General features: G+C 40.2%; 1 protein-coding gene across 1 annotated transcript in view; it reads left to right on the top strand.

Moving 5' to 3' along the window:
• The window catches only part of PIGG (phosphatidylinositol glycan anchor biosynthesis class G), a 413,115-nt gene that overhangs the window by 266,778 nt on the left and 129,142 nt on the right, over window positions 1-17,195 (top strand). Inside the window, exons 10-11 of the mRNA XM_053702752.1 lie at window positions 1,232-1,426; window positions 10,367-10,676. Coding sequence (XP_053558727.1) covers window positions 1,232-1,426; window positions 10,367-10,676 — 505 coding nt within the window. The remainder of the gene's footprint in view (window positions 1-1,231; window positions 1,427-10,366; window positions 10,677-17,195) is intronic.

Here is a 17,195-nt window from a genome sequence, read left to right as displayed (position 1 = left end):
AAACATCTTCCTTGTTTGTTGTTTATTCTGGTAAAAGGAGAGGTCAAAAAGCAACTTCTACCTCTCTCTCTTTTTGGATTAAAAGCATCATCAGATTGGCTTACGAGACTGCCGGACGGCAGCCTCCTGAAAGGATCACAGCTTCTTCCACTAGGGCTGTGGCTTCCACATGGGCCTTCAAGAACGAGGCTTCTGTTGATCAGATATGTAGGGCAGCGACTTGGTCTTCACTGCACACTTTTACCAAATTTTACAAGTTTGATACTTTTGCTTCTTCTGAGGCTATTTTTGGGAGAAAGGTTTTGCAAGCCGTGGTGCCTTCCATTTAGGTGACCTGATTTGCTCCCTCCCTTCATCCGTGTCCTAAAGCTTTGGTATTGGTTCCCACAAGTAAGGATGACGCCGTGGACCGGACACACCTATGTTGGAGAAAACAGAATTTATGTTTACCTGATAAATTACTTTCTCCAACGGTGTGTCCGGTCCACGGCCCGCCCTGGTTTTTTAATCAGGTCTGATAATTTATTTTCTTTAACTACAGTCACCACGGTATCATATGGTTTCTCCTATGCAAATATTCCTCCTTAACGTCGGTCGAATGACTGGGGTAGGCGGAGCCTAGGAGGGATCATGTGACCAGCTTTGCTGGGCTCTTTGCCATTTCCTGTTGGGGAAGAGAATATCCCACAAGTAAGGATGACGCCGTGGACCGGACACACCGTTGGAGAAAGTAATTTATCAGGTAAACATAAATTCTGTTTTTCTTTCAACTGTTTTTACTTCCTAGGCTAGGTTGACCTCCAGGCCATACTCTTCCTGTGATTGTGCTCACTTATTTTGTACAGACCCATTATTTATAAATCATCCTTTGCTTTATGTGTGGTCACTTAGGACTTGAAGAAAGGAATTTAATGTTAAGTGCATATTTCTTTTCCTCTGTCTATAAGGTTGAGTTCAAAAGAACTTTAATAGGTTGTATATAAATATATACATTAATTCGCCATTTGCATCTAAAAGGCTAGATTATTTATTTTTTGTTAATTTTCATACAACTCTATGAAATTATTGGTAAAAAAAAGTAGTACATTTTCATTTTCTACATGTATTTAATTGCAATAAAATATGTTTGTGTGTTTAAGTCTCATGTATTTAGATATTTTTACAAATTATGAGCTTTATACTCTTGCACCCTACCTTACACATTGTTGTATATTTGTTTCTTTTTTTCCAGCTCAGAGCACAAGCCTGAACTGTCATTTTTGGTAGCTATTACTCTAGTCATGATATTTATTTTAACACAAGGAAGATGTTCTTTTGTATCAAAAGTAGCTTTGGCCTTTGGACTCTTGGGTGTCTACAGTTATAGAGCAGCCATAGGAAATGTGTTGTATCCGTGGCAACAAAACAACAATAAAGATATTACAAAGTAAGTGTTTTTAATTACTTTTTTCCATCCTAACCCTTTGTCTAGTTACTACCCAGGTTTTTTAGCTTTTCTGTGACAGCTTGCACCGTAACTTTTCTTTGAGAATGAAAAATTTCAGATCTAATCAAGGATTTTGTTATGAAATTCTGAATACAGTTTACTTCCACAGTGTCTACAGACTGATTTTGAAAAATGTTGTCCCAGATACATAAATTGCAACAGGTGTTTCTTCTCAGGTAAAAGTAATAGAGGAACAACCCTTGTAGAGATTAATTTATTTGTTTATTTTACTATACCTGTGATCATATACTTGATGCACGGTGTTCTAAAAAGTATTCTCAAAAACTACACTAAAATGTATGTGTTACAAAAAATGATCATTTAAAATTAAACAATAAATCAGGTATGTAAAAGAAGAGCTTTTAAAACATATTGCCTCCTTTTTAACATTAAAGTGAATGTACAGTTTAATGAGAAAGTGCCCGATTTATAAAAATACTCTTAAAAACAGGGGCACTTTAATTCATTAAACTTTGCATTTAATCGTTTGTTTTTTTAAAATACTTACCTTTTTCCTTATGATAACAGATTGGCAATCTTCCTCCCACAGCTCCTGCTGTACTTGGCACAGCAATGACGAATCTGGCTTCCTCCAATCATTGCCTGCACCCCAATGCAGCTCGTGAGGCCACGCAATGATTGGAAGAAGACGGATTCGTCATCGCTATGCTTAGTACAGCAGGAGCTGTGGGCGGAGGACCACCGGTCTGCTGTCATAAGGAAAAGGGTAAGTATTTAAAAAAACAAACCAAAAAAAAAACGCTTAAATGTAAAGTTTAATAAATGATAGTGCCCCTGTTTTTATGAGTATTTTTAAAAACCGGTAATGCATATTTGTGCACAATTGAAACCTTGAATCAGTGATGTCTTTTTCAGCACAGAAATATCTGCTTTTTTAACAAAACAAAACAAAAAAAAAATTCAATTTAAAATGCCCTCTTTTAAATCTATCAAGGAATAAAATTAACTTTAATGTATCTTTAAAGTGAAGGTCAATTTTGATGAATTAGTGCCTGGTTTTTAATAATCCTATTAAAAACAAGGGCACTTTAATTCATCAAAATTGACATTTCAAGCGTTTTCTTCAAAAACGTACCTTTTAATCCTGAGAACCCCTGCAGCGCTTCCTCCGCCCGTCGCAAGTCCTCTTTGCGGGTCTAAAATGACTAATCCGGCTTCATCCAATCACGTCGTTCCCTCAGGCCATGATCCCCCTGGGGGGGGCGTGATTGGAGGAAGCCGGATTCGTCATTTCTGACGTAAGCAGAGGCTTCCTATGGCCGGGGGAATCGAGCAGCTTTCAGGATTAAAAGGTATGTTTTTGAAGAAAATGCTTGAAATGTCAATTTTGATGAATTAAAGTGCCCTTGTTTTTAATAGGATTATTAAAAACCGGGCACTTATTCGTCAAAATTGACCTTCACTTTAATAATCTTTATAGTCAAAAGAATGTATCACAAGCAATTTAGAATCTAATCTTTTTTTCATCCGCAGCCCAAATTCTACTTGATATATTCAATTGAGATGTTTGATTCCCTAGGGCAGTCATAGCAATCCTTGGCATGCCTGATGTTTTAGAAGTACATTTTCCATAATGCTCAACTAGACTTCAGAATGCTTAAGCATCATGGGAAATGTACTTCTAAAACATTTGGAGTGCCAAGGTTTGCCATGACTGCCCTAGGGTGTCTTTACATTCTAGTTTAGAATCTCTGCTCTAGAGAAACACAGTTCATATTCCTTGCAGTATCTAAATACAATGCTATTAGCAGACATAAGCAAATACTTTGGGGTAGATTTACCAAGCAGCGGATGCTGCTATCTACCCCCGTACTTTCTGGCTTGCCGGAAATGTATGTTAAGAAGCAGCGGTCATAAGACCTCTGCTCTTTAACTCGTCCGCCACCTCAATCGGCCCCTTTGTATTTGGTGTTTCCTTAAAGGCAATTTCTTGCTGTGTATATTTTTTAATTTCTTTCTCACTGTGTTTTAAACAGGTTGTTTTAGTGAAGACTGAGACAGTTTGTGAAACCGAATTTCACATTTTACAAAAGTAAATCTGCATTAGCAGAACAAAACAGCAGTAAACAAGTGTTCTTTTGTTCTATTTTTATAGTTAATGTGCTACCAGGCCATAGAGATATGTTTAATCTATGCCTGTTTTTAAGATTTAAATTTAAAAGTTTTTGAAATTGATGTTCTTATTTCTTTCCTAAGATATGGTGAGTCCACGACGTCATCAATTACTGTTGGGAATAACACTCCTGGCCAGCAGGAGGAGGAGGCAAAGAGCACCACAGAAAAGCTGTTAAGTTTCACTCCCCCACCCACAATCCCGAGTTATTCTCTTTGCCTCTGTTATAGGAGGAGGTGAAGTTTTGGTATCTGAAGAAAATTGGATTTCTTTTGCTACAATCAATCATTTTTGGGTATAGCTGTAGTCCACGTCAATCTCTTCAGTAGAGTAGTGGTGGCTTTAGAGCAGTTAGGAACTTGTAAGGTGGGCTTTGCTGCGTTTTCCTAACATGTTGCTGCCCTAGTACAGAAAGCCGGAGTAGGTTGACTCTGTTCTTTCATTTTTACACAGGGCTCTATAAGGAGTTGGCGTCTCTTCACACTTTGTGAGCTGTCCTGCTGGATGGCTAGAAGTGCAGGTAAGTGCCTTTTGTCTTCTGGGGCTGGGAGGCTGGCACTGTAGGGGTTAATGAGGCCCTCTGCATTTATTTATGGGACTAATATCCTGGGTTCAAGGTTAATTATAGGCAGTGGGCAGGCACTTTGGTATGTGAACAATCAGGTTTCTGCTCATTCAGAGACTGAGATTAATCCTCTTCTGGGACGGAAGGGGTTAATCTTGTTTTGTTGGCTCAAGAGTTTATTTTGCTCCTAATTCACTTGAGGGGCATGTAGGCTGACTCTGTGAGTAAGATTATGGGCACTTTTATGTTTTATTTTGTATTCTGCAATTTCGTGCCGGCTCCGACGTAGGTAGTGGTCTTTTAGCTCTAAAACTCAGTCTTTCCGTCTTGAAGCGTGTGCTTTGCATTTGTGGTGCAGCTTCATTTGCCGGTCACATGACATCTCGCCTTGCTCCTGGAAGATTTATCGGAGCGGTCTCAGCGGCTGCTGTTGTGGAGTCCGGGTCTTCTTTACTCGTTTCGAAACGAAGGGGCAGGTAGGCACCTTAGTCTCAAGCTGAGGTGTAGAGGTGTGCTTAACTAGCGAATTTAAACTTATACCCTTGTTTCCCAACTTATTATTATTCAGACTTTTGGGAATTAATACTGCATGTGAGGCTTATATGCAAGACTATTTATGGCGCCTTTTTTCTTCCCTTAAAATTACAGGACCTCCAATAAAGTATCGTTCATTTTTATGCTAAATAAAAAAAAGAAAATAAACTTTATCTTTATCATGGAGCAGGAATCTGCACCTATGGACAGGTGCTTGCTTTGTCTGGAGAATCAAATTGTATTGCCCTTGCAATTTTGTTCCTCGTATATAGAGAGGACTTTCAAAAATAAAGATAAACTCATTGTCTCTGAACCGTCACTCAGGATGATGTTGTTCAGGCTATGCCAGAGCTTTCTACTCAAACGTCCCAAGCCTTAGTGGCGTCACATACAGTGCCCTGCTGTTCCTCTCAGTCTCCTGGAGGAGTGAATTTGCCTGTTGAAATTGCTGCTCAGGTATCTTCGGTGGTATCTGCGGCCTTATCTGCCATTCCTATGCTAAAGGGAAAATGCAAGAGGAACTTTAGAGACTTAGTAAGGTTTCTGTTCCAACCTCGGCTACTCAGGTTGCCCTCTCTCATAAGTCTGAGGAGGAGGATACGTCGGTAGCCTCTGAGGGGGAAATCTCAGATTCGGACAGTATAATTCCTTCATCTGATGCTGAAGTAGTATTCTTCAGATTTAAGCTTGAACACCTTTGTGTATTGTTAAAGGAGGTTTTAGCTACTTTGGATGACTCCGACCCACCTGTTGTTGTCAACCCTAAGAAATCAAGTAAACTTAATAAATACTTTGATGTTCCTTCCTCTGTGGAAGTGTTTCCTGTTCCTCACCATGCAACGGAGATTATTGCGCAGGAATGGGAGAGACCGGGTATACCGTTTTCTCTGTCTCCTATTTTTAAAAAGATGTTTCCTGTCGCTGACTCCATCAAAGATTCTAGGCGCACGGTGCCTAAGGTAGAAGGGGCTATTTCTACTCTGGCTAAGAGAACTACTATTCCTATAGAGCATAGCTGCTCTTTTAAAGATCCTATGGACAAAAAAATGGAGGCTTATTTGAAAAAGATGTATGTTCATCAAGACCTTCAGTGGCAACCGGCAGTTTGAATGGCCACAGTGTCCAGTGCGGCATCTTATTGGTTTGATGCTCTGTCTGAGTCTCTTCAGGTTGAGATGCCTTTGGAGGAAATCCAAGATAGGATTAAGGCTTTCAAGCTAGCCTATTCCTTTATTTCGGATGCCACCATGCTAGTTATTAAGCTAGGGGCCAAGATATCTGGCTTCGCTGTGCTAGCTCGCAGGGCTTTGTGGCTGAAATCATGGTCAGTGGATGTTACTTCTAAGTCCAAGCTTTTAGCGCTTCCTTACAAGGGTAAGACCATTTTGTTTGGCCCTGGTTTGGCAGTAATAATCTCTGACTTTACTGGTGGAAGAATAGATCTAAAGGACGTCAAAGTAATTTTCGTTCCTTTCGTAACCCCAAAAGAAAGTCTTCCTCTTCCAAGCAAGAACAACCCAAGTCTTCTTGGAGACCCAATCAGTCTAGGAACAAGAGGAAGCAATCTAAGAAGCCCGCAGCTGAGTCTAAGTCAGCATGATGGGGTTGCTCCCGGTCCAGAATCGGATCAAGTGGGGGCAGACTTTCTTTCCTTCTATCCTTGGGTTGTGGACATAGTGTCTCAAGGTTACAAAATAGAATTCAAAACTTTTCCTCCCAGGGGCAGGTTTCTTCTCAAGATTATCTGCAGACCAGATAAAAAGAGATGCATTCTTGAATTGCGTTCGGGACCTTTTTTCCATGATAGTGATAGTGATCTGTTTGTGGTTCCCAAAAAAGAGGGAACTTTTCATCCTATTTTAGACCTAAAGTGTCTAAACAAGTTTCTCTGGGTACCAAAATGGAGACCATTCAGTCCATTCTCCCCTTGGTACAAGAGGGTCAGTTTAAGATGACCATAGACCTGAAGGATGTGTATCTTCATGTTCTCATTCACAGGGATCATCACAGGTAACTGAGATTCGCCTTTCTAGACAAACACTTTCAGTTTGTGGCGCATTAGTTGGGCCTTGCCACAGCTCCCAATTATTTCAAAGCTTCTGGGGGCTCCCTTGGCAGTAATCAGGGCTCGGGGAATTGCAGTGGCGCCTTACCTGGACGACATACTGGTTCAGGCGCCATCTTTTCAACAAGCAAACTCTCATACAGAGATCTTGTTGTCTTTTTTTTACGTTCCCACGGATGAAAGTGAATCTGGAAAAAAGTTCCCTTGTTCCTGCTACAAGGGTGGTTTTCTTAGGGACCATAATAGATTTCCTGTCTATGAAAAATTTTCTGACAGAGGTCAGAAAATCCTAATGTATGGAGGTAATTGGTGTGATGGTTGCTTCCATGGACATCATTGCCTTTGCTCGATTCCATTTGAGAGCTCTACAGTTATGCATGCTTAGACAATGGAACGGGGACCATTCGGATCTGTCTCAGAGGATAGATCTAGATCAGTCAGCGAGAGACTCTCTCCCGTGGTGGTGTTCTCATGAGCATCTGTTTCGAGGCACATGCTTCTGGAGGCCTTACTGGGTCATTGTGACCATGGATGCCAGCCTTCTGTGCTGGGGGGCAGTCTGGGACTCGTTAAAAGCACAGGGTTTATGGACTCGGGAGGAGTCTGCTCTCCCCATAAATATCTTGAAGTTGAGAGCGGTTTACAATGCTCTGAAAGCGCGGGCTCAGTTGTCCTTAGCCCAGTTTATCAGGTTCCAATCGGACAATATCACCTCAGTGGCTTACATCAATCACCAGGGAGGAACTCAAAGTTCCTTAGCCATGAAGGAGATGGCTCGGATTATTCAGTGGTTGGAAGCCCACAATTGTTGCCTATCTGCCATCCTCATTCCAGAGGTGGACAACTGGGAAGCGGACTTTCTGAGCAGACAGACATTTCATCCTGGTGAGTGGGCTCTCCATCCGGAGGTGTTCTCCAGGTTAACCCTCAAATGGGGGATGCCGAGTTGGATCGGATGGTGTCCCGACAGAACACCAAGCTTCCGAGGTACGGTTCAAGGTTAAGTGATCCTTGGGCTGCCCTGATAGATGCTCTGGCGGTACCTTGGGTTTTCAGTCTAGCATACCTGTTTCATTGTTTGCTCTTCTTCCACGAGTCATTGCTCGTATAAAACAGGAGAAAGCATTGGTAATTCTAATAGCTCCTGCGTGGCCTTGCAGGACCCGGTATGCAGACCTAGTGAAGATGTCATCTCTTCCACCTTGGAGGCTGCCTCTGAGGAAGGACCTGCTAATTCAGGGTCCATTCCTTCATCCAAATCTCTTTCTCTGAAGCTGACTGCTTGGAGATTGAACTCTTAGTGTTGTCTAAGCGTGGTTTTTCACTGAGACCATGATTCAGGCTCGCAAGCCTGTTACTAGAAAGATTTTCCATAAGATATGGCGTAAATATCTTTATTGGTGTGAATCTAAGGGCTACTCTTGGAGTAGAGTCAGGTTTCCTAGGATTTTGCCTTTTCTCCAGGAAGGTCTGGAGAAAGGTTTGTCAGCCAGTTATCTGAAGGGTCAGATTTCTGCATTATCGGTTTTGTTACATAAGTTTCTGCCGGATGTGCCAGATGTTCAATCCTTTTGTCAGGCCCTGGTCAGAATCAGGCCTGTCTTTAAGTCTGTTGCTCCTCCTTGGAGCCTTAACTTAGTTCTTAAGGTCCGTTTGAGCCTTTACACTCCATAGATATTAAGTTATCTTGGAAGGTTTTGTTTCTTGTTGTCATTTCTTCTGCTCGGAGGGTCTCGGAGCTCTCAGCCCTGCAGTGTGATTCGTCTTATCTTTCATGCTGATAAGGCGGTTCTTCGTACTGGGTTTTCTTCTTAAAGTGGTTTCTGGTAAAAATATTAATCAGGAAATCGTAGTTCCTTCTCTATGTCCTAATCCTTCTTCTCATAAGGAACATTAGTTGCACAACTTGGATGTTGTGCATGCTCTAAAATTCTACCTACAAGGGACTAAGGATTTTCATCAGTCCTCTGCTCTGTTTGTTTGTTTCTCTGGGAGGTCAGAAAGCTACTGCTACTTCTCTTTCTCTCTGGTTGAGAAGTATGATCCGTTTTGCTTATGAGACTGCTAGACAGCAGCGTCCTGAGAGAATAACAGCTCATTCCACTAGGGCTGTTTCGTCTTTTTGGGCTTTCAAAAATGAAGCTTCTGTGGAACAGATTTGCAAGGCTGCAACTTGGTCCTCTCTGCATACTTTTTCTAAATTTTCCAAATTTGATACTTTTGCCTCAGCTGAGGCTTCTTTTGGGAGAAAGGTTCTTCAAGTGGTGGTGCCTTCTCTTTAGGTCTGCCTGTCTTGTTTTCCCTCCCTGGTCATCTGTGTCCTCTAGCTTGAGTATTGGTTTCCAACAGTAATTGATGACGTTGTGGACTCACCATATCTTAGGAAAGAAAACAAAATGTATGCTTGCCTGATAAATTTCTTTCTTTCCGTATATGGAGAGTCCACGACCCCACTCTTAAATTTAAGACAGTTTTTTTTACTAGTCCTCAGGCACCTCTACACCTTTGTGTTATTCCTTGTTTCCATTTTCCTTTGATTGAATGACTGGGGATTGTAGGTAGGGGAGTGACACTTAACAACTTTGCTGTGGTGCTCTTTGCCTCCTCCTGCTGGCCAGGAGTGATATTCCCAACAGTAATTGATGACGTTGTGGACTCACCATATCCGGAAAGAAAGAAATTTATCAGGTAAGCATAAATTTAGTTTTTTTAATACATTAGAGGTTTCTTGAAAGTTTTCCTTTCCTTTTATGCAGCACACAGTTCAAAAAGAAGCAAATGTATTAAGGCTGTTTTATCGTTAGATATGTACAGCAGTGTTTTTCCTTAAAAAGGTTGCTGCCTTGCATTTTTTGGAAGTCACACCCACTGTGTACCTGATTTAAATATAGATATTTTTGTCATAGAATAGATTTAAAAAGCGGAACAGAACATTTATTATCTATTTAAATGTTTCTCAGCCACAATCAGGTATTGTTGTCCTTAGCTGAGTTTGTCACACATAGGAATTGGGGCTAAACAATAACTCTTCTACTCCTAAAGGGACATGAAACCCAAATGTTTTCCTATCATAATTAGGAAAGAGCATGCATTTTTTTAAACAACTTTCCAATTTACTTCTATTATCTAATTTGCTTCATCCTCTTGATGTTAAAAAAACATATCTAAATAGACTCAGTAGCTGCTGATTAGTGACTGCACCAAGATGCCTCGTGTGATTGGGTCACCCATGTGCATTGTTATTTCTTCAACAGAAGATATCTAAAGAATAAAGCAAATTAGATAATAGAAGTAAATTGGAATGTTGTTTAAAATTGCATTCTCTATCTGAATCATCCCTTTAAAAGATTTTTAAGAACACATAGTTATACATATTATTTTAGTATGACATATATGTAGAAAATATATCAGGGTGTCACAGGACTTTTAAAAGTACGCCAAGTTTGTTTACAACTGTATTCCTTGCTGCTGAAAGGGCATTGCTGTGTAGAACAGTCTTTTTTCTTAGTCTGACCATTTTCTTCATGATATATTCCAAATTGGTCTATGCTTTAAACTGTTATTTTTCTTTTCTCTTTCTAGAGGGATTACAGAGGCACGCTTTGTTTATATATTTGTTCTTGGTATTCTCTTTACTGGAACAAAGGACCTGTTAAAGTCGCAAGTTATTTATACAGATTCCAAGACAAAGAGTTTGGGCCTGTGGGAAGTGTATAGCGGACTGATACTTCTGGCAGCTCTCTTATTTCAACCACACAATTTAATAGTGTTGGTATTTTGCTTAATGATTCAAACCATTATGACAACATTCATTTGGAGGCTTCTAAAATATGATGCTGCTCAGGTTACCATAATGCATTATTGGTTTGGACAAGCTTTTTTCTTTTTCCAGGTAGGTCATTTTAATTTGAATAATGTAATATCTGAGTGATTTGTGTTGTTTGTTCCTCCGTTTATGCTATGATTAACATGCAATATCTGTGTGTTCCTTTTGAAAATTAGCTTTTTTTTCTTTTTCTTTTTTTTGAAACAGAGAACTGTAAAGGAATTATACACTGTCTGATGTATACTCAATAAAGTCCTGTATTTAGCCATCTAAATTCAGCAAAATGTTATGATAATCAAAACAAGTTCTTGGCATCAAACTGCTGACATTTACATTTCTAGATGGCTATGTGTAGTTATAGTGATCGCTAGAATGCGTTACAGTCTGCTACATATGATATAAAATACATTTACCAATTTAAGGTAATATAGTTAATTGTTATAAATGTTACAAATACACTCTTAATGGGAAACTTTTACTGTCAGCCATTGTATTGGAAGATAAATTACTGACTCTTGTAGAGGTATGTATAAATTATTGTAATATATTGGATTAAGTTTAACATCTACCTTAACTACCTTCTATATCAGTGTATTTAACTGATTTATATCCAGCAAGCTAAGACTATCTAAGAAATTTGTAAGCTGTGTTCTAGCATATGCCATGTTTTCATCGATTTTTGAAGGCTGAACATAACACAAAATGAATCCCAAATGTCACTCCATTTTCTTTACAAAAAGAGTTTGCACTTGCACTTATTTGTAGATATTGAACATAAAGGTTAACATCTTATTCAGTTTTGTAATACTCACAGCAGTGTTAGTAAAGATTGTTTGAAGGGACTTCCGGTGGGCGGCTCTAGAAGATGGCTGCGAGCTTCTGTTGCTCTGAAGAACTCTTCTTCTAATATACACCATACAGTCATCATTCTATGCCATCTGCGTCTCCCTTGACAGGGTAGCTGTCCGGGAACATCAGGCAGATAGAAATACTTCAATCTTTTCTTCCACGGAAGTCATTGGAATAAACTAGACCTCACAAAGGACTTTGTGAATATTAAACTGCGGGCCCGCTACTACAGGAAAATGGAGTTGGAGGACAATATGGCTGTGCAGATACTTGCTGTTTTCCAGCCTTCTTTGGATCGCTTACTTATTAGTTTTGAGAAGCTGCATGAAGTGGTTCAAGCCGCTATGAAGCCTAACCTTACAAACAGTGAGCTGGTACATATGCAAATTTACCCTCCAGATAGAAATCCATATGACTTATCCTGCATCCATCTACATAGATTTACCACAAGAGACAACTTACCCGTTCCTGCCTTGGATCATTCAGCGATATACCAAGAGGAAGAGGTACTGTCCCCGCTGTACTCATCTGCTGTGATGATGAGCGGCCCTGAAGGAACTGCTAGACGCTCCACTCCGCGGGAGATTTCCACTCTTGCCCAATGTGTGGGGAAACTTGCCGTTGAGACGCTGACTATGTCTGTCCCACCCCAGACACTCTCCTCCAAACTCGACACGCAGCTGGCCTCTACGGACATAGACTCTTCTACTGGCACCCAGATACATATAACTCCTAACTCGGGATATTCCATGACAGTTGGCTGGGAGCTAGCCTACAAGCATGCTCGATCTAATGCAGATCCTGGAATTATAATGATACATGCTATGACTGTGGGACTTGAAATAGGGAATCTGCAAGACGCAGTCCTGCAAGATATGCCGCGTTATTGCTCCCATGAAAGGTGTTACCGGTGGAGACGGAGAACGGCTTGGGTTGCTACGGGAGTTGGCTGAGCTACAATCCGATATCTATCCGATAAGACTTGTTGCTTCTCAGTTCCAAATAATTATAGCCTGTTGTATTTCTATTTGTTTATTTCTATCTTCTCCCGTGTACCTGAGACTTACTCTTTGAAAGTGTGTGTCTTTTCTATGTTTCCTTTCCTAGCCTGGTTATGTGTAGCGCACATTGCCCTGCAGATTATTACCCGAAGTCAGATATGCTTAGAACGGCACACTTTCATATTTCTGTATGAATGTTGAGAGAACTCTTATCCTACAATGGGCACAGTTTTTGTTGTTTAGACATGGTTATGACAGATATTTTTGTTAATATTTTTCTTTGTGTAATATAAAATCAAACCAATGAGTATTTAGGGTTTTAGGCTGTTATGAACTAACGTGAATAGTATAAAATAAGGCTCATAATACCGAATAGGCGTACATGCTGTAGGTTCTAAAAGGACATGTAAGCATTCCCCAATGTGAGGTGTTTCTGGTATCTTGCAATGCATACTTAGAGCCCACTTTACCAATTTCCATTGTACACCCATCTCTTATTCTCCTAGATAGAGGAATACTGCCCTTATGCTTCCCTAAAATCATCACATGGGGCTAAGTGTAATATCTGCATATAGTCTATCTTAAAAGGCTCTACACTTTACACCCTGAACATTTATGGATCACAACTGTTTACTGAACTTATAGCTCAAATTGGATTTATTGTATAAATGTGTGCGATGGAAATTAGGGGGATAAAGCCTGACGCACCTCAATGAACTGTATCCTATTAGTATTGCATTCACACTTTGATTAGTAGTAAATAACCCAGTATACAATTGGTGGCATCCTTTCTTTTCATTTATAAACTTTAACGTCACATTCTTGCCATCCCAAATTTCAACATCTTCACCCAGAAGTGGAAGATTCTATCCTAAATATGACATGCCCTGAGCTTAGCAGATGGACTGCTACACATGTCGTAAACCGGTTTATCATACTGGGATCAGGGAGTGCTCTAGTCATAAACGGTACACTTTTTCTTGGACTATAGCCGTAAATGAAATGACATACCCCTCCCATTCTGCCCCTTAGGACATAGCCTACATCACTGATCAAACTTTGACCAATTCCATTAAGAACACTACTATTCTGCTTCATTCTTCATGCTAGGGATATGACCTATAATCTTCCCTGTCCCACCCTAGTGCTTAGATTTAATAATATTAGTTTTTTATTTTATTTTTGTTGTTTGTAGGTGTTTAGGTGTGTTAGTTTATAAAATTACAAAACCCCAACATTAAGGTACATACGCATAGAATCTGGAGGTCATTCTAATCAATAGAAGATTCTGTCAGTCCACACTATAATGACACCATTATATATTTTATCTGTTCTTATTTATCTATTTTCTTATTTTCTTTTTTTTTTCTCTAATGACATGTCAATTTTGTAATCCTTTGTCACACCTTGCATGGTGTACTCCTGAGACTTGCTTTACTAATGTACCTTGTGTTGGTGATAAATAAAAAAAAGATTGTTTGAAGATGAATCATAAACTTTACTACAAATCTTTCTGTAGGCTGTCAGTATGAGCTACACAAATCTCTCATTGCTTCTGACATGCCCATTCAATAGAGCTTTGAGATGAAACTCATTACATAGAATGCCTTTAGAATGTATGCACTATTAACTGTGGGTCTTCCTCATTGTCCTGTTGTAGATTCAATAAGTCTATTGTTTGTTTACAAACAAGATACACAAGGAAGAATGATTACTCTATGTGCCTCTGCTCCAAGATGGCGATGCTTCAAGGTGCAGTTTTGTTTCACAAGCAGACCTTTTCCCTAGTCATTCATTTTATTAAAGTGATTGGAAGATCCATTTGTTTAATGTCTCCATAGCTTCCTCTGTGGTCGTCAAGCTTGCTTGTTGCAGTGGCAAGCTGGAATGGGCTAAACTTTACATTACTCTTTTTCTGATACTCTGTGCCCTTTTATGTATTTTGTGTTTCAATATACTGTCTTTATCATTCTCACAGTGAATTAATTTTATATAATTGTATTTCTTCTTATTGCTATTCCATTAGACTCTGATACTTTCTGGACTACAGACGTATTGATAATATTTCACTTGGTTATTCTATTCATGGTTATGCTTTAACTATATTATCTTGAATGTGGCCTGTACCATTAACCTTACATTTACTGATGCTAGAATTTGGGTTTGATACCTATGTACATGGCCCCCATGTTACTGAGGTTATTAGTAGCAAAGGGTCGCTAATGAATTAGAGCATGTCATTTATTTTTGCTATAATTATTCTTTAAAGGGACATAAAACCCAATTTTTTTCTTTCATGATTCAGAAAGAGCATGCAATTTTGAACAACTTTCCAATATGCTTCCATTGTCTAATTTGTTTTGTTCTGTTGGTATTCTTTGTTGAAAATCATACCTAGGTAGGCTCTGGAACTGCTGATTGGTGGCTGCTCATATATGCCTCATGTTATTGGCTCTCCCATGTGCATTGCTGCTTCATCTTCAACAGTGGATACCAAGACAATGAAGCAATTTAGATAATAGAAGTGACTCCGAAAGTTTTTCCGATCAGACCTAGAAAGTTCTAAACTTCCAGTTGACATAAGTTTCCCTCTATGCTATAATGATCTACCCTATGATATATGTTCCTACTAATATATTTTTTTTCATACAGGTGGTTAGAGTCCACAATCCATTATTCCTGGGAATTACTCTTCCCTGCCACTAGGAGGAGGCAAAGATTCCCAAACCCCAAGAACTCTATAAAACCCTTCCTACCTCACTGACACATTAGTCTTGTCTTTGCCTCCTATCTTTTTAGATCAACAGTATCTGTTTCTCATATGGCTGCTGCTTCCTCCTTTTGGTTTGATCTTTTTAGGTAGTTTTCTGATGATTATACTTGTGAAGTTTTTTAAACCTTTTTGGAGTTACTCAAATGTGCTAATGCTTACTTTTGTGATACTTTATTGTCGTTATTATGTTTTATGCTAAAGCATGTCTTTGACAGTATTTTCCTTTTTTTTTATTTTTATATATATATATATATATTTCTCTTGTAAGGTGTATCCAGTCCACGGGTTCATCCATTACTTGTGGGATATTCTCCTTCCCAACAGGAAGTTGCAAAGAGGACACCCACAGCAGAGCTGTCTATATAGCTCCTCCCTTAACCCCCACCTCCAGTCATTCTCTTTGCAACTCTCGACACGATAGGAAGTATAAAGAGATATGTGGTGACTTAGTGTAGTTTTGCCTTCAATCAAGAGTTTGTTATTTTTAAACGGTACCGGCGTTGTACTGTTTTACTCTCAGGCAGAAATTAGAAAAAGAGTTCTGCCTGGAGGTTGATGATCTTAGCGGTTTGTAACTAAGGTCCATTGCTGTTCTCACACATAACTGAAGAGTATGGGATAACTTCAGTTGGGTCAGCGGTCTGCAGATTTCCTGCTTTGAGGTATGTTCAGTACTTTTATTTCTAGAGAAAGGAAAGTTCTAGAAAATGCTGACAGAACCTTGTGTATACTGAGGTAAGCTAGATGCAGTGATTTTGCAAAGACTGGGATCATGCTTACAAAATGGGGTAATACTCATATTAATTAGTGACAAAATGTTTACATGTTGCAATAAATGGGACGTTTTTTTTCTCTGAGGGTGATAAGTTTTTAGTTGGGGCCTAGTTTTCCACATGGCATAGTCAGATACTCCTAGGAGTATTTCCTTAAGGCCCCTCTGACATCGAGTACATGGTGGGAGGGGCCTATTTTCGCGCTTTAGTTGCGCAGTTTCTTTCAGACTGAGACATCCAGCTTCCCTAGAGGAGTCCTCTGGCATCTGAGGACCACTATAGAGGGCTTATTTCTTCCCTAATCGTGTTTGAGGGCAGGTAGAAACCACAGCAGAGCTGTGGCAGGGTGCTTGACGTTTTTTAAATCCGGTTTGGAGGCTAAGGGGTTAATCATCCATTTGCAAGTGGGTGCAATGTTGCTTTAGTCCCTTACTCACACTGTAAAAATTTCAAAGTCCTTACTACATTTTAACACTGTTTTGCAGTTTAAGTGCTAGTTTTTTTCTCTTAAAGGCACAGTACCATTTTTGTTTAACCCCTTAACGACACGAGTCGTACAGGGTACGTCGCACACAACCTGGTCTTTAAAGACCAGCGACGTACCCTGTACGACTTTGGGGATTAAAGCGGCTGGAAGCGATCCTGATCGCTTCCAGCCGCTTTACGGTTATTGCAGTGATGCCTCGATATCGAGGCATCCTGCAATAACCTTTTTCCCCCATCCGATGCAGAGAGAGCCACTCTGTGGCCCTCTCTGCACCGGCATCGATGGCCGCAATCGTTGGTGGGTGGGAGCTGACCGTGGGAGGCGGGTGGGCGGCCATCGGTGACAAATTGAAGAGAGAGGGGGGCGGGATCGGGGGCGGGGTTGTTGGGCGCGCGCACGGGAGCGCGCGCGTGCACGGGGGCCGGTGGGTGGGCGCGTGCACGGGGAGGGAGCGGGTGGGAACCGCTACACTACAGCAAATTAATTATATAAAACTGGCAGTAAGGGGGGATACAATCCCCAACAAAAATAAATCTAAGGGATCTGGGAGTGGGTGGGGGATTTGTCTGTGGGGGGGGAAGCTACACTACAGAAAATGGATTTTTTTAAAAAAAAAACAAAAAAAAAAAACATTTGTATTTGCAAACAGGGTACTGGCAGACAGCTGCCAGTACCCAAGATGGCTCCCAGTAAGGTAGAGGT

The sequence above is a fragment of the Bombina bombina genome, chromosome 2 (genome assembly GCF_027579735.1).
Source record: "Bombina bombina isolate aBomBom1 chromosome 2, aBomBom1.pri, whole genome shotgun sequence".
NCBI classification, from domain to species: domain Eukaryota; kingdom Metazoa; phylum Chordata; class Amphibia; order Anura; family Bombinatoridae; genus Bombina; species Bombina bombina.
This window is presented reverse-complemented; position numbering and strand designations above follow the sequence as displayed.